Source organism: Photinus pyralis, unplaced genomic scaffold (genome assembly GCF_008802855.1).
Source record: "Photinus pyralis isolate 1611_PpyrPB1 unplaced genomic scaffold, Ppyr1.3 Ppyr1.4_LG2, whole genome shotgun sequence".
NCBI lineage: Eukaryota > Metazoa > Arthropoda > Insecta > Coleoptera > Lampyridae > Photinus > Photinus pyralis.
The window spans coordinates 12,763,812-12,784,387 of NW_022170403.1; the positions used below are offsets into that span (position 1 = coordinate 12,763,812).

At 34.8% G+C, this 20,576-nt stretch overlaps 1 protein-coding gene across 1 annotated transcript; it reads left to right on the forward strand.

The window, feature by feature from the left end:
* Positions 1 to 699: 699 nt before the first annotated feature.
* Positions 700 to 14,056, forward strand: LOC116163827 (metabotropic glutamate receptor 4-like). Its single transcript, XM_031477958.1, has 5 exons — positions 700 to 937; positions 3,794 to 4,045; positions 12,652 to 12,826; positions 13,847 to 13,953; positions 14,025 to 14,056. The coding sequence occupies exons 1-5, from the start codon at positions 700 to 702 to the stop codon at positions 14,054 to 14,056; spliced, it is 804 nt and encodes a 267-aa protein (XP_031333818.1).
* Positions 14,057 to 20,576: the final 6,520 nt, after the last annotated feature.

The window sequence follows — 20,576 nt, forward strand, 5'->3', positions numbered from 1 at the left end:
ATTTCATAATTTTAAAACCGCGAGTTATGGGCGATCTGTATATGAGCAGTGAACGGTTGCTCAGTTACACAATCACTCAAGGAAGCAAAGATAATCCATGTAGCTAGGTATTGTACTGCAAGAGTTACAACCCTCTCATCAATATGTGTAAGTCTCGAGTTTACAAATCCACGAGAAGACTTTTAGGATTTTTAGTTCATATTTAGTGTCCTGAGGGTATTGGTGCCTTTATGTACCTTTAGGGGTTCGTGTGTCTTTAAAAACGTATATTAAGTGTGTATTTAAGGATCCTCAAAGGGTCTCTAAAAGAGCTTTTCAGGTTCTTTCTAGGTTTTAGAGAAACTTTAATGGTTTTTATAACCGTTAAGAACGCTTAAGTGTTTTTTTTATGAGCCTTGAAGTAATAGCTGTATTTTCAAAACTAATTCAAGCGTCTTTTCGAAATTGTTGGAAAAAATCGTTTATAACCGATTAATCTCATTCGTCAACAAATTTAGCATCTTACCGGCCAGCCAGCATGGTTTCCGACCTGGGAAATCTACAGAAAGCGCTACCTTCGATCTACTTACTTTCATCTATGAAGAACTCGACAAGAAAAAGTATATCTCTGTCCTATTTTTTGATATCAGTCGAGCTTTCGATACGATTAATTGCGAGAATATCTGCTATAAACTTCAGAAATTAGGGATTAGAGGTCCAATGTTGATGTGGATAAAATCGTTCCTTTCAAATAGGCAACTATATGTGGACATCGAAGGTGTTAAATCCGACAAATTTGATGTTACCTTAGGGGTCGCTCAGGGTTCAGTGTTGGGCCCGCTATTATATTTATTGTATGTAGCAGATTTGCCAAATCATGTGACAAGTGCGAAGGTGATCAGCTATGCCGACGACACAACCATCGCTATATCAGCGAAGACCCTAGAGTGTTTAACAAGTACTATTAAACATGTGGACGAGGAATTTCATTCCTGGTGTAGTGCTAACAAACTTGTATTAAATGCAAATAAAACTGTGTGTGTGAACTTTGGTAGGGCTAAGCAAGAGCTCGAAACTTCAAGTGTTAGTCTAAATACTAAGTTTTTAGGGATTTTGATAGATGACGATTTGTCATGGGACCAACATATTAAGAATGTGTGTAAAAAACTTAACAGGGCTTATTATGTGTTACGAAACTTGAAATCATGTCTTGACATAAATTCATTAGTTACTGTGTATTACGCGCTCGCATATCCTCATTTAGCATACAACGTTGTTGCCTGGGGGGCAGCTGTCGACAAAAACAGAGTCTTCATCCTACAAAAAAGGATAATGCGATTAATTTTTAATGTAAAACCGACAATTTCTCTTAGGAATGTTTTCATCAATAGGAAAATTTTATCATTTCCTAGCATTTACATATATAAGCTTTGCATCTTCGTGAAAATGAATAGTCATATTTTTCATCCATTAAATGCTAAGCATGACTATCATACACGCAACAATGAGATACTTACCATACCCTACCATTCCACAGCGAAGTATGAAAGGGGTCCATATTACAATGCAGTTAAAATGTACAATGCACTCCCTTTATATATTAAAAACATCACAAACATTAAGAAGTATCGAACGAATCTAAAAAAATACTTAGTCGAACGTTGTTTTTATTCAATGAGTGATTTTTAATTGTAACATGTCCTTTAGCATTTACACTGTTCCTAATTGACTTTTTAAAATTTTAAATGTCCATAAATGTTTGAATGTATGACGATGTCTATGTCAAGGTTATGCGTGATCACAGACAATAAAGTTATTATTTTATTATTTTATTATTATTAATTATTATTAATATCAAAAAATTATTTATTAAAATAATCTCCATATGGAGGGTCCCATTTTATGATACTGTGAATTCACATAAACTGTCTCTTAAGAGTCAGTATAGCGGCAATTATGTTTTCAAGTAGAACCTAATACTTTTATTGAGTTAGTTAATCTAACATCGAAAATAGTAAACTTTCGTGAGAAAACGTTTTCCCTACACTTACCATTCCTTAAAACACTCTTCCAAAAACGCGAATTATTGGTTTGAGCTAGGAAGCTGTCTTTAAGAATTAAGGAAAACATATTAAACAAAATACGGTCAATAACGTTTTCGAATAGACCTGTATACTAAATATGTTCAGTCAAGAAACCTGCTTGTGTTGAACCTGGCATTACCTCTTGCAAAATATACTCTAGCAACACCTCTTACCAAATGAATGCATATTTTGTTTCAAAATGGGGTTAACTATGAATCATAGCTACGCTATTCGTATGGGGAAGACCGATTATGCTAAACACCTTCCGTAAGGGCTGTGTCAGATCTGAATAGGTCTGAAAACTTATTCATATACCTAGGGCAAAAAGTATCGTGACTACTCAGAAAGCTTCGTTGCTTTTCTCTTCATACACTAATAGCTTCTTCAGTACTGATTTTTAATTTTTAATTTTTTTAAATTTTTTTATCCCTCTCTTGGTTTTGGGCCCTTAACAGGCATGCGCCCATTACAGAAAGTGACCCGCATAATGCTATTGAGGTGCCTCTATCCCTGATACCATGCAGAATGAAAATTGTGATAAAACACTCACCCTAAGCTGGCGCTCATCGATCACCTGAAACAAAGAAAATCGTCAATTACTGTCCAAAGTATAAGCATAATATAACACAATACTATGGTATAAGCTAGCACGCTAATCCCCAATGTGTTTTAATATAATGATAATAAGGAGGTAGATGAATGATAAGGAACTAAATTGTCGTTTATTTTTCTAAAAAAGAAATTACCAGAAAAGAAGAAGTGCGGGAAGCATGAAGAAGAGCAGGACCAAAACAAGATGAGCTCGGGAGGACCAATGTATTTTATGGAAGTTCGATGCGAATTCGGGGATGCAATACCGGGATCGCGGGATCCCGAAATACGGGGATCCCGCAGCGTTTTTGCGGGATTAATCCCGCATAAAAATGGAGCGGGATCCGCGGGATTTGCGGGACTGAGGAATTTGTCGACCTAGGGGACGACTCTGTTTACTTTGTTACTGAAACGCATAACGGAGAAGTTATTTTTTAGATAATTGTTAAACTTTTTTCGTTACAAAAGTACTATGATTTTTGAGGCACTTTAGAAGTTCACCTTTTTGTGCTTTACAGATGAGGTTTTTTTGGGTTCTAATCTAAGTTAGGCTAAGGCTAAAGTGCGGTCTTAGACTAGTCCGTTAACAATCTACCTCTGATTTTAACACTACAATCTCTTCTTGTATCCATCCGACTGCTTTTGATTTATTGTATCTTACGCTGTAAACTCTGTATACCATTGAATAAGCACCCCACAATTTAATGTTGTTACTTATATACGTTTCCCAGTTAATGAAGTGACTTGACAACCATTGCTTTGCAATAAAATTCGGATTGTCCATACGTATATGCGGTAGATAATTTATTCAGTTAATTTTTCAAATTGTTATAATAATTATGTAAAACGCGTTTGGTGCTCGTGATCGAGTTTTAAGTTTAAAATGGTAGTTCTTTTTAGAGCAAATTAGTGTTTCGATACACAAACTTCTTAAATAGACTTTGTGTTCAAAACGTATTTTAGCCTCGATTTTAGCTTAATTCTTGCAACGAAACTCCCGCAAGAGTTATTAAAAAATGGAATACAAAACCGCTCTTTCTTATTAATTATTTTTTAACTTAGCGTGAAATTTAAAGTACAGTAATTTGCAGCGTTAATAAATTCGCCATTCTTTCAATTATGAGATCTCCTTGTTGCAGGAACAATTATTTTCGGTTCCGACCAGGAAGTGGCTGGAGTGATGCGAGCTGTTAAACGAAGTAATGCGACGGGTAGTTTTTCATGGATAGGCTCGGATGGCTGGAGCGCGAGATCCCTTGTGTCTGACGGAAATGAGGCCGAAGTGGAGGGTACATTATCTGTACAGCCTCAAGCTAATCCTGTACGAGGTTTCGAGGAGTACTTCCTGGGCCTTAATGTAGAGAATAATCAAAGGAATCCGTGGTTCGTTGGTAAGTTTTTCTTGCGCTTGATTTATTAGCCTCGGTTTAGTAATAGAGCCGTTCGCTCATACGTTTATGCGTGGTAAAAAGTTTATTTTCGCTATAAATTTTCCCTTCTTATGTCGCCCGTATTTCGGTTTATATACACCAATAATATCCCTTGCGATAGCTTCATGCAAAACTTTACGATTTATCTCTTATTTATTATAGGATTTTGCTTAGAGGCGTCCAGTAGATTCTAAACTCTTGCAGTAGTAAAGAAAACGTAGTTGGAAATTAATATCGTGGGTTTAAAAAAGGATTTATTTAGCATAATGCTATAAATAATTGCAGAGAACTCCCACAAAACGAGTACCTTAAGACGCTGGAAGGGTAAGTGTTGTCCAATTACTACTGGGCGTCAAACAAATACGAGGCATATTTCAGCCATTAAAAATACCCTAGTCGTTTCCAGTCACCTTAAAAGACTTAAAGTTCAGAGTTCTTTCGGTATTGTCATACAATCATCCACTACACTATCAGAAAACTAAATACTAAAATTCGTCTTACATTAACCCGCAAGAAGTTATGCTAGCAATAAAGCGCCGACTGCAACAGAAGTATGCGAGAAACAAATTTGGATTTTTTTAATCAAAATGTTTCCGCAAAGTTGGTCGAAGTATTCGGCTTGTAGAAACTCCCTGCAGCGTTAAAATGTTGCGGTTGTAATACTAAAAGCTAAATGAGAAAATATGGAGGTCTCTTTTTCATAATCATTTTATTTACAAAAATTGTTGCATTTTCATATCGCAGAAACGACCCCTTCATTTACTTGTCTATTTATATCGCACTTGTCAAAATCGCAATTACAGCACAAATTATTTAATTACGATTGAATGTGTTGACATATTTAATCAATTTTCTGATGGATCATTGCTCCACTAGTTTTCCTAAAAAGTGGTAGATTTAGAAGAATGCTGAGAATTTGTACTCTGAGGACGTATTAAAAAAATGACAGAACCTATAAAGAGCAATGAAACAGAAAAGTACAAAGAACCTGAAAAAACTGAAGGATCAGAAATCAGTTGGTTTCCCGTATGTAAAGAATCCACCACTTCCACCATAAAAAAATCTCCTTCTTTATGAATTTTCACATAAATCGCCAATCGCAATTAGACCTCAATAACGCCAGCTTCGAAAGAACCCGTCTCGCGCCCCACCTACGCCAAGAAAAACGCACATCTTCCGCTTCGTGCAACCTCTTATCAGAATCACATGTGCATTAACGAAATTTCGCCTAACAATAATTCTTCGTATCGCAAACGACCAGATATATCCTTTTATATATGTACATGTGTAGCACCTAGCACCTAGTCTAAATTGAAAAATTTACAAAACCAATAAAACGAAAACTACGCATCTACACTAAAAGGAAAAGCAAATACTGAAATAAAAATTCAAACGGAACGATCACGCTTTGTTCGTAAAAACCCACAGGATTTACTTTAAAAAAAGTGAGGAATTCGTACCACCAAAAGCCGAATCTTAAGAATATTGAGCATCTGAATAACTCAATAGAGCAAAAAAATTAATGGAATAAAATAATCCTAAATATCCGTAAAGAGCATGTGTACCAAATTTTGGGATGGTAGGCTGTAGCTGTACATGTAAAGGTGGCACAAAACTATAAAGGATATGAAGCTTTTGTGCGCCATGTGACTTTCTGGGCCGTTCCCAGAGCGGCCCTCCTCTTTTTTACAGTTTTCTATTCTATTTATAAAATGTAGAAGGGCTTGGGAAACTATGAAGAAGGTAACAGAAAGAGCTGCAAAGGGTGAGGATCCTTGGAAAAGGTCAAATAAGCGCTGTACAGAGCCCTGCAGAGAGATGGAGGTCTGCAGAAACACTACTGAGCATTGGAAACGTCCGAAACCCTTCGAACACACAATTTGAAAGGGTTTAAAATGCTTTCTAGAGCTTTCTAACGCTTCTCAAAACCTTTTAAAGGCTTTACAGAGATTCCCCGATGACATTATAATTTTTTAGAGAGTTTTCTGAATACTTTTCGAGCTGGTTGCTCCTAGAAAGCACAAAAAATCTAAAAACCGCTGAGCGAGCCTAAAATAGTTTGATATAGATTAAAATGGGAAGTATATCAATAGAGGTAATAAAAAAACTAAGAAACTTCTCTCTCTCTCTGGTCGTTCTAGAAGCCTTTGAGAAATTGTCATATTAGAAGCTTTTCCAGAACCTCTTAGGTGCTCTTTTTCTATGCGGTTCCCAGAGCTAGGCGGACCTGATAAGTTCTGTAAAAGGTGCTTGAAAAGGTCTGTCAATCTTTGTCAAGATCCTGGAGTGTTCTGGAAAGAGTTGAGAAACCTAAGACACAACCAAATGGTTTTGGAGTGGAAAGCTCTGTAATAGTACCGGGTGATTCATTAGAAGTGAGGACAATTTGAATTTCCCGCAAATCAAAAAAATTATGAAGTTGGTACTAACTGATGATCATTTATTTAATTGCAGTGGTGTATCGTCATGCTCTCAGGAAATCGTTTACTTATTTATAATCTACAAATACTGCTTCTGTTTTACCACAAATCATAAACTAACACTAGACACAGTCACGTTTCTTACATATTTTAGTGCCTCAACTCTAAAAATTGTTCAAAATGGAGAAAGTAATAAACCGCAAATGGCACACAACAATTAACGGCGACACTGGTTTCTTAAATGACAGTCATGACAGATAAAAATTACTAACGAAATTCAAACCGTCAATCTAATAATGCAAAAAATACTAAAACCTTACGCGCGAAATTCAAGCGTTCGTCACTTCTAATTAATTAATTTAATTTAATTTTAATTTTATCCCTCTCTTGTTTTGTTCATCACTTCTAATGAATCACCCGGTATTATAAAGCTCGATAAGCCATCTAAAAAACTCTCAAAAGGATTGGATTGCTCTGAAATGTACCAGTACACGCGTTGAGGAGATTTTTGAAATTTTTAGAACACTGATAATTTTTTAAGATACTTCCAGATCGTATCGGTTCTATAAATTCTTTGAAATGGCTTTCTGAGAATTCCAAGTGCATTCTAACACTGTTCGAGAGCCGCATAAGGGTCTGATCAGATATAAATTCAAGTTGAGAAAACCAAAAATTTTATTTTTTATATCTGCAATTTACCACAAAGTCACCTTCCTTTTGCTTTAGAACCTCACCCTTTGATTCAGGTACTTTATAATTTTGTGTTGAGAGTAATTAGTACTGCATAGGCACATAAAATAATAATTTTGAGTTTTTGAATACTGATCAGATGCAAATTCAAGTTGCGAGTGACCCAAAATTCTGTTTTTCAAAGTGTTGCTGTCGAGTCACCTTTGGAATTTTTGTTTATATGGGAAATCGTACCTAATTCGACTTCCAAAGGCGACTCGACAGCAACTCATTTTTGATCGCCCGTTATTGAGAGTAATTGGTACTGCGGAGGCATATGAAATAATTATTTTGAGTTTTTTTATACTGAGCAGGTGCAAATTCAAGTTGAGAGTGACCCAAAATTTGACTTTTCATTTTTATTTTTGCAATGTACTATTAAGAGAGCTTCTCTTTGCATTAGATCCTCACTCTCTGATTCAAGTACTTGATAATTTTGCACTGACGTTAATTAGTACTGCGTAGTCACATGAAATAGTTATTTTGAGTTTTTTTATACTGATTAGAGGCAAATTCAAGTTGGGAGTGACCCAAAATTTTATTTGTCATTTTCATTTCCGCAATTTACTTCAAAGTGTGCTTCCCTTTGCTTCACAGGGTCTCACTCTCTGATTCAAGTACTTGGCAAATTTGTATTTAAAGAAATGAGTACTGCGTAGGCGCATGAAGTAATTACTTTGAGTTTTTGGAAATCGAGTGATACTCTTCAAAACACGACTTAGGAGGTGAACGTTCCCCGCATTTTACGTAAGAAAAAACGAACTCCCGCCATGGTAAATTCAATTTTATCCGGAGTGTATTCAAGCTCGTTTAGGTTAGCCTCTCGAGAAGGCTCCTTTTATAGAAATTCAATTATAAAATTTTAATTATAATTGATAATTCCATTTTGAAATTTCTAAATCTCGAATTGGTTTTGTTTTGTCCCAAATTCTACTTGAAAAGGTATAGTGAGAGTAAACAGCTCTTTGAGGATATTAGGAGGCTTTGGGAATACGTAACAAAAGTAAGTATAGTAAATAATAGGGAGACTTTGAGTGCTTCCAATTGTTTTTTTGAAGAAATTTAAAAGCTTGGTATAAAAGCCCTGGGAAACCTTGGAAAAGCTCTGAAAATACGCTAACAAGTTTTATCAAGATCATAGAAAGCTATGAAATTGGCGTATGATGATGCCATGTTAAAATGACCAAAACTGCACTTACGAAATTTATACATCAGAGCCTCAGAGGGCCTGATTTTGTGTACCCTTAATAGGGATTTATTGCTGTAACGCCCAGATTTAAATTTATTACATTAACCACCCCATGTAATCGTTAAAAAGGTCATTTTAAGTTCAAACTGGAATAGATTCTTGGATATAGAACGTTTTCATTTTGGAAATGATGGCACCGACGATGCTTAGTTACCATTAAATGAAGTTATGGGAATTTAATTTAATTTAAAAGGAAAATTGAAATACATCGAAATTAAATTGTAACTAAATCTGAATCGTCGCCTGAAGCAATTTCATCAAATTGGTGCTCAGGTGGCTTTCGAAACCGCCAATCTGGTATAGTGAAAGTGAGATTTGTTGAGACATTCGCATGAAACAATGACATTTAATTACATTTTTAAAATTCGCCAGGTTTTTAAGCTCTGCACGTTTGCAATAAAACGTATAGTGGAGAAGAGGCGAGCAAGCGATATCGTTTTTCCGAAACTTTTATTTGCCCGAATGAATTTGTGAAAGGACGTAAACTCGTGTTACCCTGATCGGTCTTCAAGATTGATTACAGTGACATTTATGTAATACTTGCTTGAAATAAAAAAAAGCTTGCGGTGAAACAAACCCTGTGGCCAAGAGCAGAAAAATGGGAAAGATGCAGGACAACATACAAGCGTTTAGCTTTCTCGCCAAAGTTGGAAATTGCTAGGGTAATAAATTCAAGAGCGGATATTAAAATCACCATAAAAAGCCAAATTAAAAACGAATCCAACAAAGAGCTGCGAAGAATTCTTTTATTACAAACAATCCCTATTCCGACCCTCACTCCGTGGAAATTAAATTATTTCATCAGACAAAGCAATCTCTTTACTTTGGTGCGAATTCAACAAGTATTGAGAGAAAATTGAACTTATTAATCGTGTAACAATTGATATTCCACCGGATGTTTTTTCCTCTTAACAAAAGTGAGAAGGTGATTGATGGCTTTGTCTAAAAAAGTTAATAAAAAGATTCGCAATTTTATCCGAAGCGATATATCATGGAGGCGGTAAATTACACGGCTTACTTTAATTGCGTGGCCACCTTTTTTCCACCCTTAAAATCGACTGGAAAACTTGCGGAAAATTTGGGTTCAATTTCATGTAATTTCCTATTACAAGATTAAAGGCTTTTCAAGGCGCATTTTTAAGATATCAGTTGGGTACTCCTATTCACTTACATATATCAAGTTATACGATTACTAAGCGCTTAAATGGTTTAGGGTTGACAAATAATATATAAAAAGAATTAATTGACAAAGTTGAAAATTTCAATTTAATTTTTGACCCACAGGATATCAGGAATTAACAATCACACGGGGTGGCAAATGTAATAAGTTTAAATCTGTAGTTACTCTACCGTTATAGTGATAAATCCCTATTAAGGGTTCACAAAGCAGAACCTCTGATGTAGGAATTTCGATAATGAATGGAAATGAAGTTTCAGCCATTTTATAGGACATTGTTGTGCTGCATGACTGTGCTATAAATCATGATATCGTTAATGTACTTTTTCTAGGACTTTTTTTACTATCAGACCAACTACCCATTAAACTTCTTTGAATACATCGTGCTCATTCGATTCATTTTGGTAACTACTCACCTAACTGTAAAAATTGAGGTCATGTTTTTCTCCATCCGAATGCATCCGATGTAAATGACACTTTTTTTCCGAAACGCGTTCAAGATTTTCGTAAATTGCACACGGTAATTACAAATATTCTCTAGGGAGAATGTAGTTTGGTCTGCCAGCGGATTTTATCGAATGAGTTACATGCTCGGTTACGACCAAAATAATCCCATGTTTGCATCTGGGCTCGGCCAGGTCACATAATTAATAAATAAATTAATTAAGGAATAGATTTCCATTAATTCAATGCGTTCTGTCGTGATTGGTGATTTATTTGAAAATTCTTAAAGAGGCAATTTATTTTATGGTGGTAGTTGTGTTCCCTTAAATACTGTAGACAAACAAAAAGAAAACGAAGCTACGAGTTTCGCGACGGTTGGAATTTTAGCCAATTTAAAATCGGTTTTTGATGTGGCAGTAGAACTTTTCTGATAGTTAGTTAATAGGGGTAAAAAGGAATTGAAATGGCCATAAGTTGAACAATTAATAAACCTCGAACTAACACGAAATACTCCTCTCAATTTAGGAAATCATTTCGTATCTTCTACGGTCCTCAACCGTAAGCGTTTAGGCATTTCGTCCTTTTGCATTTAATAACTTAGGGCTATACCTGTCAGAAACTGCTTGAGCCAACCTACTAATTAGGAACCAATTTCAGTAGTAAAACGTCAAAATGTTGTGCAATGGTTGTGTAAGATCGTTGTAGTTTAGCTTATAATATTTTCATTACACTTTTGCTTTTGACCCTCTTTTTTTAAACAAAATCATTTAATCGACTGTAACACTTGTGAATCCGAATCGCAAACTAAGTTTTAACAAACATTTAGATGCAAAATTGGCCAGTATTAAAATATTTCCGTTTATTTATGAGTAACTCAAAAGTTGTTCTAGAAGGATAATCAAATATTATACATTAACCCTGAAGTAATGTAGTAAAGAAAATACCTTGTAGAAGAAAAAAATTAAAGGGGATAATAAAACTGATCCGGACTTACAATGTTGACTTGTAACACACTACAAGGAAACGGTACCTACACACAATCCCTCGCCAAGTTTGTGTCCAACTTCCGGATTTAGTTCGAGTTCCTACTTAACCTTAAAGTTTATTTGCGAGTAATCCCTCCAACGGTTTCCTTTTATTGCACTTTCCACGGAAACAATCGCTTCATATGTTAATACGAAACTTTTATTAAGGCAGCAAACGTTTGTATTTACCAAACGTTATACGAATATAAATTTTTGGATTGATGTAACGACACGGTCGCCTTATAGGAATAACATGTGGCGCCGTAACTTTTACGATATAACGTGTTAATGGCCCTAAATCCCATTTCGTGTTTATTTTAATAGGGGAGTATGCTGGTTCGACGGGGAATTGGGTTGTAATTACCATTTAGATAATAAATTGGTTCTATATGTTAAGCCCCCAACGGTCGAATTAATTGAGAAAAAACTGTGGAAAACTGCCTTGGGAAACGAGTAGATTTCATTCTTATTTGATTTCCTATTATCCTTTAGGCGAGGAAAAATACAAAATTAGATCTAACTGTTCTCTTTGATGACACTTGAGTTAATGTCTTGATTCTACTATCAGCTTTTCAAGAAAATGAGGGAAAAGGATTGGTTACAAATGGCGGATAAATCCACCAAAAACCCAAGACGGTCTACCGAGTGCCGTTTGGTGCAAATTGAACGATGAACTTCTTTGGATTATTTCTTTAAGAATATACAGTGATTTTTATTTACAAGTAGAGATGGATTTACGTGTATTGTTTTTCTCTATGTCTACTTTTAAATGACAAAATCGCTTCTGAAGGGCGCCTAATTTTATGCAACCAAAGTCACTTCTTAAAACAAATAAGGATCTGGCTGTCATATTAATTACTTTGGCTTACACAAAATAAATCTCTTACGCTCCTTAAACTGTTACCGGCACTACAGCAATTTTCAATATCAACCTTTTCTTCAGTTGAATACATCGCACAAGAGCGAAACTAAAAAATACGGAAACAGCAACTTTCTTTTATCAAGGTGCTCATTAAAGCATATGTGACAGTTTCGATATGATTGATTGAGCTTTTGGTTTATTTGGGAAAGATAAAGGAAATTGTTTGGGATAACGTGGTAATTTTAATCGTTAAAAAAATTGTATTATGAGGTAGAGATGTTGGATTAAATTGGGAATATTCTTAGTTAGTTCGCTTCTATGCATCAGTGTTTATTGTTTGTTAAAGTTTTAAGATATTTAAGTGGGACTTTGTTTTAAATACAAAAGACGCAGTGTGGTTTCAGACACATTAATTAGTAATTTGGGTAGTTTGGTTTTTTAAGTGATTGAGAGATTCTTTTAGTATCCCTATAAAAGTTTTATGCATTTTTCAAAATTTTGTAGCATGAGAGACTTTCTGGGGAAGTTCTTGTAAAATTAGAAGATGAAAAATATCTGAAAAGATGGTGAACACTCTTTGAAATCTATAAGAACTTCTAAAGGGCCATAAACTTTATGCTTTTAATAAATATAGGAAGCGTTATAAACTCCTTCTTTGCAGAATTCTGGGAGGACCACTTCCAGTGCCGTTATCCCAACAGCTCAAGGACACCCTACAACCAAAAATACACTCGAGTATGTACCGGAAAGGAAAAACTGACCCGCCAAAATACCGTCTTCGAAAATCAACTGCAATTCGTCTCCGATGCGGTCATGGCGTTTGCATATGCAATAAGGTGAGTTCGTACGTAAAACGTGTTTACAACCTGTTGCTTGGTTACGTTCGCGATTTACATGCAAAATTTCGAGGAAAATCATTTTTCTGCAGCGTATTTCCGAAATTGAATTGTATGGGGAACTAAATAAACGCGGAATGAAGCCGAGTCTCGGGAGCGAGCAGGAAAATCGATTTATTTTTTTGCAACTTCATAACAGCAATATTTCATGAAGCTTATATAGTATTGGGGTGGAAGTACAGACACTTTCTTTTGTATTGTGAATTTTAGAATAACTACTACCAGCTTGTCTATTTGTAAAGCTGTCATGAAAACTATCTTTTAGCATTTCCATGAATTGTGGACATCAGTAAAGCCCAGGGCTGTAACTTTTGATCTAGTAGCTCAATCTTGGAACTGTTTGAAATTATGGAATTCACAGGCCCTATTCTACAAGAAAATGTTTTTTGCGGTCAATCTGAGACAATTTTTCTTTGGGGCCTCAAAAAAAGGCAGTGTACAACCTTCCTTTTTTACCAAAAATCGACTACACCAAAATTTCTCGGAAAAACACTTTTTCTTATTAATTTTGGGGCGTAGAATCCAAAACGATTCGTACTTTTTCGATTAGACTTCTCAATCAAAAGTTATGGACTAAAAACCAATTTCGAAAGAAAATTCAAAGGGTTGTAACCAGGGTAAAGCCCCTTTTTGCATTGACTTCTTTATCAAACTGCACACACAGTTAATCCCTTCAATTAATTAAAGTTTGTGTATTAATAATTATGGCTACTTTCTTTCCTGTAGGGAAATATCTACAAATCAAATTAATTCAATTTGCCGTTTAAGTTTACTATTTCTGTTTAACTCAATTAAATGAAGACTCACTCAAAGTGAAAGGCTCTCTTTGTTATAAGTTAATTATAACTTTTCGTCTTTTAAGGCTATCTACCTATCACTTACGAGTCAAAGCAAAAATCGACTACAATTAAATGAAATCAAAACCGATCACAGAAACTAAACCTTTTCTTCTTCTTACAGGGCAATGCATAATCATTCGTGCCATGGTCGTCCCGGATTATGCGACGCGATGAGGCCTACGAAAGGAACGGAACTGCTAAAATATCTTCGCAATGTAGACTTCGAGGGTAAGTTCTCGTGTAATTAACTGAATTCGTGGTAAATAAGAACGATTTTTGCGGGTTTATAAATTCGCCAGGATTGAGTATTAAAATGTCAGATGTAAAGTAATGGAAGACTTCAAGGCACAGTACTATACATCCAAATAAAATAAATTAGCTTTCTCGGATCCCTTTTAGCTATAAGCGTCAAAATCTTAACGCATTCGGCATTCATTTTAAACTTTTCGGTTCTTTCAAAATTTCTTTTTAATACGATCATCACTTTTCGAGATATTCTAAACCTAATATATTTGCTGGCGGGTTTAAAAGCGTATTCAATTCCATTTTTTCTTCGCAGACAGATTTATTGGCCCCGAAACATACAAATGTGAACCATTAATTTTCCCATTCGCGTCTTTGTCGATTATAAATTTATACTAATATATCATTTGTTATACCTTTCCCGGTGACGGTAAAGGTAGAATTGGAAAACTTCCACAATGGCGACGTAAAGTAATTCATTGATTGAATTTGTTATAAATTAACATTTCTTTGAATCTTTAATTCTTCAGTTAATGGGTCAGGTTTTCAAGTATATTCAAGAATTTCCAAAAGCCTTCATGGGCCTTTTACGGGTTTTTGAAGAGCTTTGTGAGCTTTTAGAGCGTTTGAAATCGCTTAAATTTGTATGGATTCTGTTGCTTTTATGATTAAGTTCTATGGTAAATCGTAATACGTCAGCTTTGGTTTTCAGGAGCACACATTTCTGCGTAAAAATCAACTCCTTGCCAACCACCCCATCCCCATAACAACCCACCAAATAAAAATTATCTTGTGATGAGGGGTTAATTTTTACGTAGAAATGTGTCCTAAAAACCAACGTTCAAAAACTTCACGATTTTTTTATAGTTTCAATATCGTTGTTCATCTAATATGCATTGTATGTTAGACTCTGCACCAATAGCAGTAAACTTAGGTGTACAGGGTGAAAATTTTCTCTGAAACACTGAATATATCTTCAAATTACCTATAAAAATATTGCTACTAATCTACTGATCACAAATTCAAAGTACGTATAGATTGGTATTTATAATTTTGGATACCATAAAAAGCTTATTTCAAAAAATGTTATTTTGAAAATATATTCAGTGTTCCAGACACCCCTGTATACTCTCTAATATAACTGAAAATGATGCTGTGTTTCTATTCCACTGCATTCTTTCACTTAATTTGATTATATTACTGTAATGAAATGTAAGAAGACCATTTCAGGTGGCTGAACCTTTTTTCGTCAAAATTTTTTTAAAGTACTTTATCAAAAGAAATTAAAATTTTGATTGACCTTCGTCAAATGTCATATTTTTTTAAAATCTCAAATGGCACCCCCCTAAACAAATTATACCTCTGGATAGCTAAAACTACAAATTTTCCACTGATACCAAGAAAACCACTCATTCCATAAGAAAATTTCAGAGAAAAATCAAACCGAAACACCAAAAAAACTTATTTTGCAAACCCAAGTGTTTCAAGAAATGCGAGTTTGATCCGCCACTGGAATACAGCACGCCCCCCCTGGTAATCAAAAATATTTTAGAAATATGGCGACGGTAAATGTGTACAGTTTTACTCTAGGACTTTTATCGGTATCTTTTATGGTAAAGGAATTATGATCCGAGGGGTCTTAGGTGCTACACCTTGTATATTATTAATCGTGTCTAAAACCCTGGTGTATTTGTAAATTAAAAGCACAAATAATACAAAAATAAATTTTTACAGTTAACCATCATTTTATATTCTGGAATCTTATGCACAACTTTACTAAGCCATAAGTAATAAAAATGCCAACAGTCAGAACTGCATTATTATTTAAATTTTAAAGCAATGTTTTTTCTTTCCTTTACCCTTTTGGCAATTGACGTTTAGCTTTTTGAGTCTTAAAATTTAAATAATTTTTTTACAATTTTGTTTATTTGGCGGCAAGTGTACAATCCAGTAGTGGCCACCTATTGGAGAGAAATAGTCAAACAGATAATGTCTTAGGTAGGATAGAATAGTCCAGTGTTTCATTGCAGATGACGTGACTACGAAAATTATTTCAATATTCAGACTCTTCTATTCCTCAAGAACTGAAGGCATTAAGAGAAAAAGGGAGGACTGTTTTGGGTTCTTGCAAAACAATTTTACGAAATATTTTCCTAATGTATTTTGCCATGATTAACTAGTTACCTTTTGCCATTTGGCAAAAATGCTCCGCACTATGGCAAATGTGTTAAAAAGGAAGTGGATATACCTACCGAAGATTCGAATCGAATAAAAAATAGACCCTTTGGTGCTGCAACACTCCATTAAAAGAGACATTGACCTATAGGAACACTTGAAAATGTTACAGAATTTGATCCATCTCTTGTTTCAAGCAGTTCTCCGGAATTGACGTGCCTCTTTTTCCAAGACGCTCCCCGTTCCCAGCAATTCTCCAAAGCTGCACATACCGATATCCCCAAGTAACTTCCCATTGATAGAGATTATGGAAGTAAAGGAGATTGAAAACGGTAAGGAAAAAGGTCATGCACCAAATTACAGAAAAAGTTCACTAAGGAGAGTCAAGCATCTGAAAGAGGAAATGGTAAAAAAGTTAAACCGAACAATGTGAAAAAAAAAGAAAAAATTGTAAAACTGATGAATTCAAGACTATAGCCAAAGTAGACAATATGAGTGAGGAAAGGCGTTAAATTTTTGTTACACGATTTTCTTGTATTTTATTCTTTTTTTTTTTCATAAGGTGTGTTAGAATTAATTCTTATAATTTTTCATTATCTGTGTCAATTTTAAATCTAGGTAGAGTTTTATTTTTCTATGTCAGATGTTTCAAATTGCTTTTTATCCGAAGATTATTTCCGATTTTATTCAAAATTTGAGTAGTGATTTCATTGGAATTTACGGAATTTGATGGAGGCATTAGAGTCCTCTAGGTTTATAAGAGTTTTAATTTATTGTTAGGATTTTCTTGGTGCGCCGTTCATCACTTATTTGTGAACCAATTTACAACTATTTCAAATGGCTACCATCTCTTTCTCGCTCATGTGTTGACATGTGATAAAGAATAAAGCACTCGCGTCATATTTGTTCACAAACTAGTGACGTGAAGCTCATCTTCAGTGCAAACGACTGTACATAAGGAGTTGCATAGGTTCGCGAAAAGCGTTATACATTTTTGCTTAAAAACTACAAGTATATACAGGGTGTTACACATAAGAAATTAAGAAAAATTGGATAGCAGAAGGGATCCAAACAAACACTTTTTCCCAATAAACCGAGGGTCTAATGCATTTCGTTTGGGAGCCATCCTCAAAAAAGTGGTGAAATTTCTGCTTTAATTCTTTTTCTCGGCAATCATAAGAGAGGCTGATGGCACGTTTTTGAATAAGTTTTGAGGTATGCCCTTTCCGATTTAGCAAATTTTTTCTTAAAATTCCTACCACGAATGGCGCACCTCTAAACAGGGTTGCGGAAAAAATGATTTCGACGAAATTTAGTATCTAGGGGATTTTTAACATGAAAATCGCGAATCTGAAATTAGTTTTCCAAAATTGTAAAAAAAATTCTACTGCAATTCTTCTCCAGACAACTAAAATGGAGAGAATTCAATGAAATTTATTGCGTATACATACTTAATGAGTTAAGGAACAAAATTATCGAACACTTTTTTTTAAAATCACAAGTTGTATCCATTTGAAAATTGGTCCTTGGGGTCAGAAAGTATCCCCCGCCTACTAGTGAGTCATCTAATGTCGCATGTTTAGTTAGTTGAAAATGTTGCATATAACAAAGAATTTAAGCCACATATTCTTGGAATCGAATTTTCATAACACGATAGACATACCTACCGATTTTTTAAATAATATTTAATCATAATATCGACTTAAATCGTTAATTTTGTTGCTATTTGCGACATTTTCAACTAACTACATGCGAAACTAGACGACTCACTAGTAGGCAAGGGATACTTTCTGACCCGAAAGACGGGTATAACTTGTAATTTAAAAAAACTCTTCGCCAATTTTGTTCCTTAACTCATCTAGTCATCTAGTGCCTATACACTTCAAATTTCGTGGAATTCTCCCCATTTTCATTATCAGGACAAGAATTTCAGTGGAATTATTGTTTTCGAATTTTCAAAAATTTCAGATTCGTGTGTTTCATGTTCAAAAACCCCCAGCTATCAAATTTTGTCGAAATCAGATTTTTTTTCACACCCCTATGCGCCCTTTCGTGGCCAGAACTTTGCCAAAAAAATTAGCAAAGGGAACATCCGAAATTTTGATGATAGACTCTCATAATTAATAACGTATCCGTCGGAATTTTTAATACGTATGCCTTAGGAACGAACTCTGCCGAGAAATGTTGACGAAAGGAACAAATGGAATGTGTTTGTTAATTGCACTGGTACTTTTGATCGAAATTTTGGCACAATTGGAGAAAACTTCATTTTATCCTTTATATAAAAGTGCAGTAACCGCCTTAGACGCAAATTGTTGTAACATACACGTAATTCGGTACAAGATGCAATATTATTTTGAAATGGCAATTATCAATATCGAAAACAAAAGTTTCCATACCTTTCTATTGTAGTGTATGGGACCTTCGCATCGTCCTCATTTTCCAAAATCGGCATCAGAACACCAAACCACTACTTACACTTACTTATGACGATATACAAACGACCACAGTTAAGAAGCAACTGCTTTCAAAAGTAAGTTATGCCCAGGGTTATGCTTTATCAGTTTAAATTAACAGGTTACTTGGACTTGTATAAAAGTATGATTCATTGGCCTGTGTTCCACGTTCTAATCAAATGACTCACGTTTCGTTTTCGAATCGCGTAAATCGATATTCATTTTTTTTTTAAATGTATCCTTGCAAACTAAGGGAGAACTCTATCCAAAATGCTATACAAAGTGGTGAAGTGGGAATTTTTTTGACTCTTTTGTAAAAGGGTTAAGGAAATGGTTAATGCAACCCTGCTAATATTGCATCGCCCTTCTTTACTTACATAGTGATTTCCGATTGAGAACTATGATAATTTAAAATAGCAGAATTGCGAGTCCCTGCATGTGACTTTTTGATGTTTTTGGTAATCGTCAGACCCAGTGCCGTTTTTAGGCATGGGCCACCTGGGCCCGGGCCCAGGGCCCCGAAGTCCTGAGGGGCCCCCAAAAGTTTGTGTGAATGAAAAAATTTTAGTGCAAAATTTGCCGCCTTAAAGTAAATGCAGATTTAAACAAAATTAATGCATAGAGTAAGGGATGCCGGAAATTCTAAAATCCTTTCAATAGAATTTAAAAAGCAAAGCAGATTAGTAATCACGATTAAATTAGCTTTCAAATAATGTGCCATTTACCATAGGATTCCATTTAAAATTTTAGAGGTTAAGCTCCCTACGTAGAGGGGTGAAGACTTGGGTTCGTGATTTGTATTCCAAAAGTTGTCCTCCTCGAATACAAAATTGACGTGTTCGAGGATTTTTCGAAATTTCTAAATTTAATACCCTAAAAGCCCTCTGTATACTTTTCGTTGGGCCACTCTGTATAAGGTTACCATTTAGAAAGTTAAAAGTCCTAATAAGTGATAAAAAGTGGGTATTACCATTGTATTTATAGATACAATGGTATTACACTGAGGTTTTTCCCATGGGTAAGACATTGACTTTACAGTTCAATAAAATAAAAGTCCGGTCATTTTCGTCACAAAATGCAAACATTGTGCCGTTTTTATTGAGGGTAAGGGGGGCCTCCACGAACGAATGGCCTAGGGCCCCGAAAAACTTAAAAACGGCACTGGTCAGACCGCTTTGTTCAAAGAAGACGATCTCTAAGAATTAGTGATGTGGATTGTAAAATAACGATTTGTAAGTTACATAAAAAACGGTTACATTACGCGTAACTTACTAGAGGTCGGTTTTTTTATGTAATGCCTTTTATGAAATTTACGTAACTTTTATTTTAAAAAACCGTAATTTTTGTAAATTTACATAAGTGTACCTAATACCTATTTGATACATTTTGATCGGTACTACCACACACCATCAACGGTACTACCAACGTAAACGATTCACCGTTGAATTTAGTTTGGTTTAATGAAGATGCTACAGCATCTAATTCGCGATCTGGAACTTGTTCTTCCAAACGACGCGTGATGGCGAAATACCTGCTGCTTGAGTATTTTATTTAATACCTACACCAAAATACATATTTTAACAAGCGTTTTTTTGTTTTCAAACACTCACGAAATTCAAAAAGGTTTGTGGAATATTAAAAAAAACATAAAAAACATAAATGACAGGTAATTTTACAAAATATTTGTAAATTACGTAAAAAACATAAATTACTGGTAATTTTACTGTAAAATTACGGTTTCTTTAAAATGGTAAGTTACATAAATTAGATAAAATACCATAAAAAACATAAACAATTGGTAATTTTACACGTAATATTACGCACTTTAAAAAAAAGTGTAATTTCACATCCTTACTAAGACTTAAATAAGTGGAAATGTATGGGTTTGATGAACCGAGCTTTTAAAAGAAAAAGCACTATGCCAAATGCCAAAATATTTCGGTCTCAAATGCATTGAAAGAAGGATTTACTATAGTA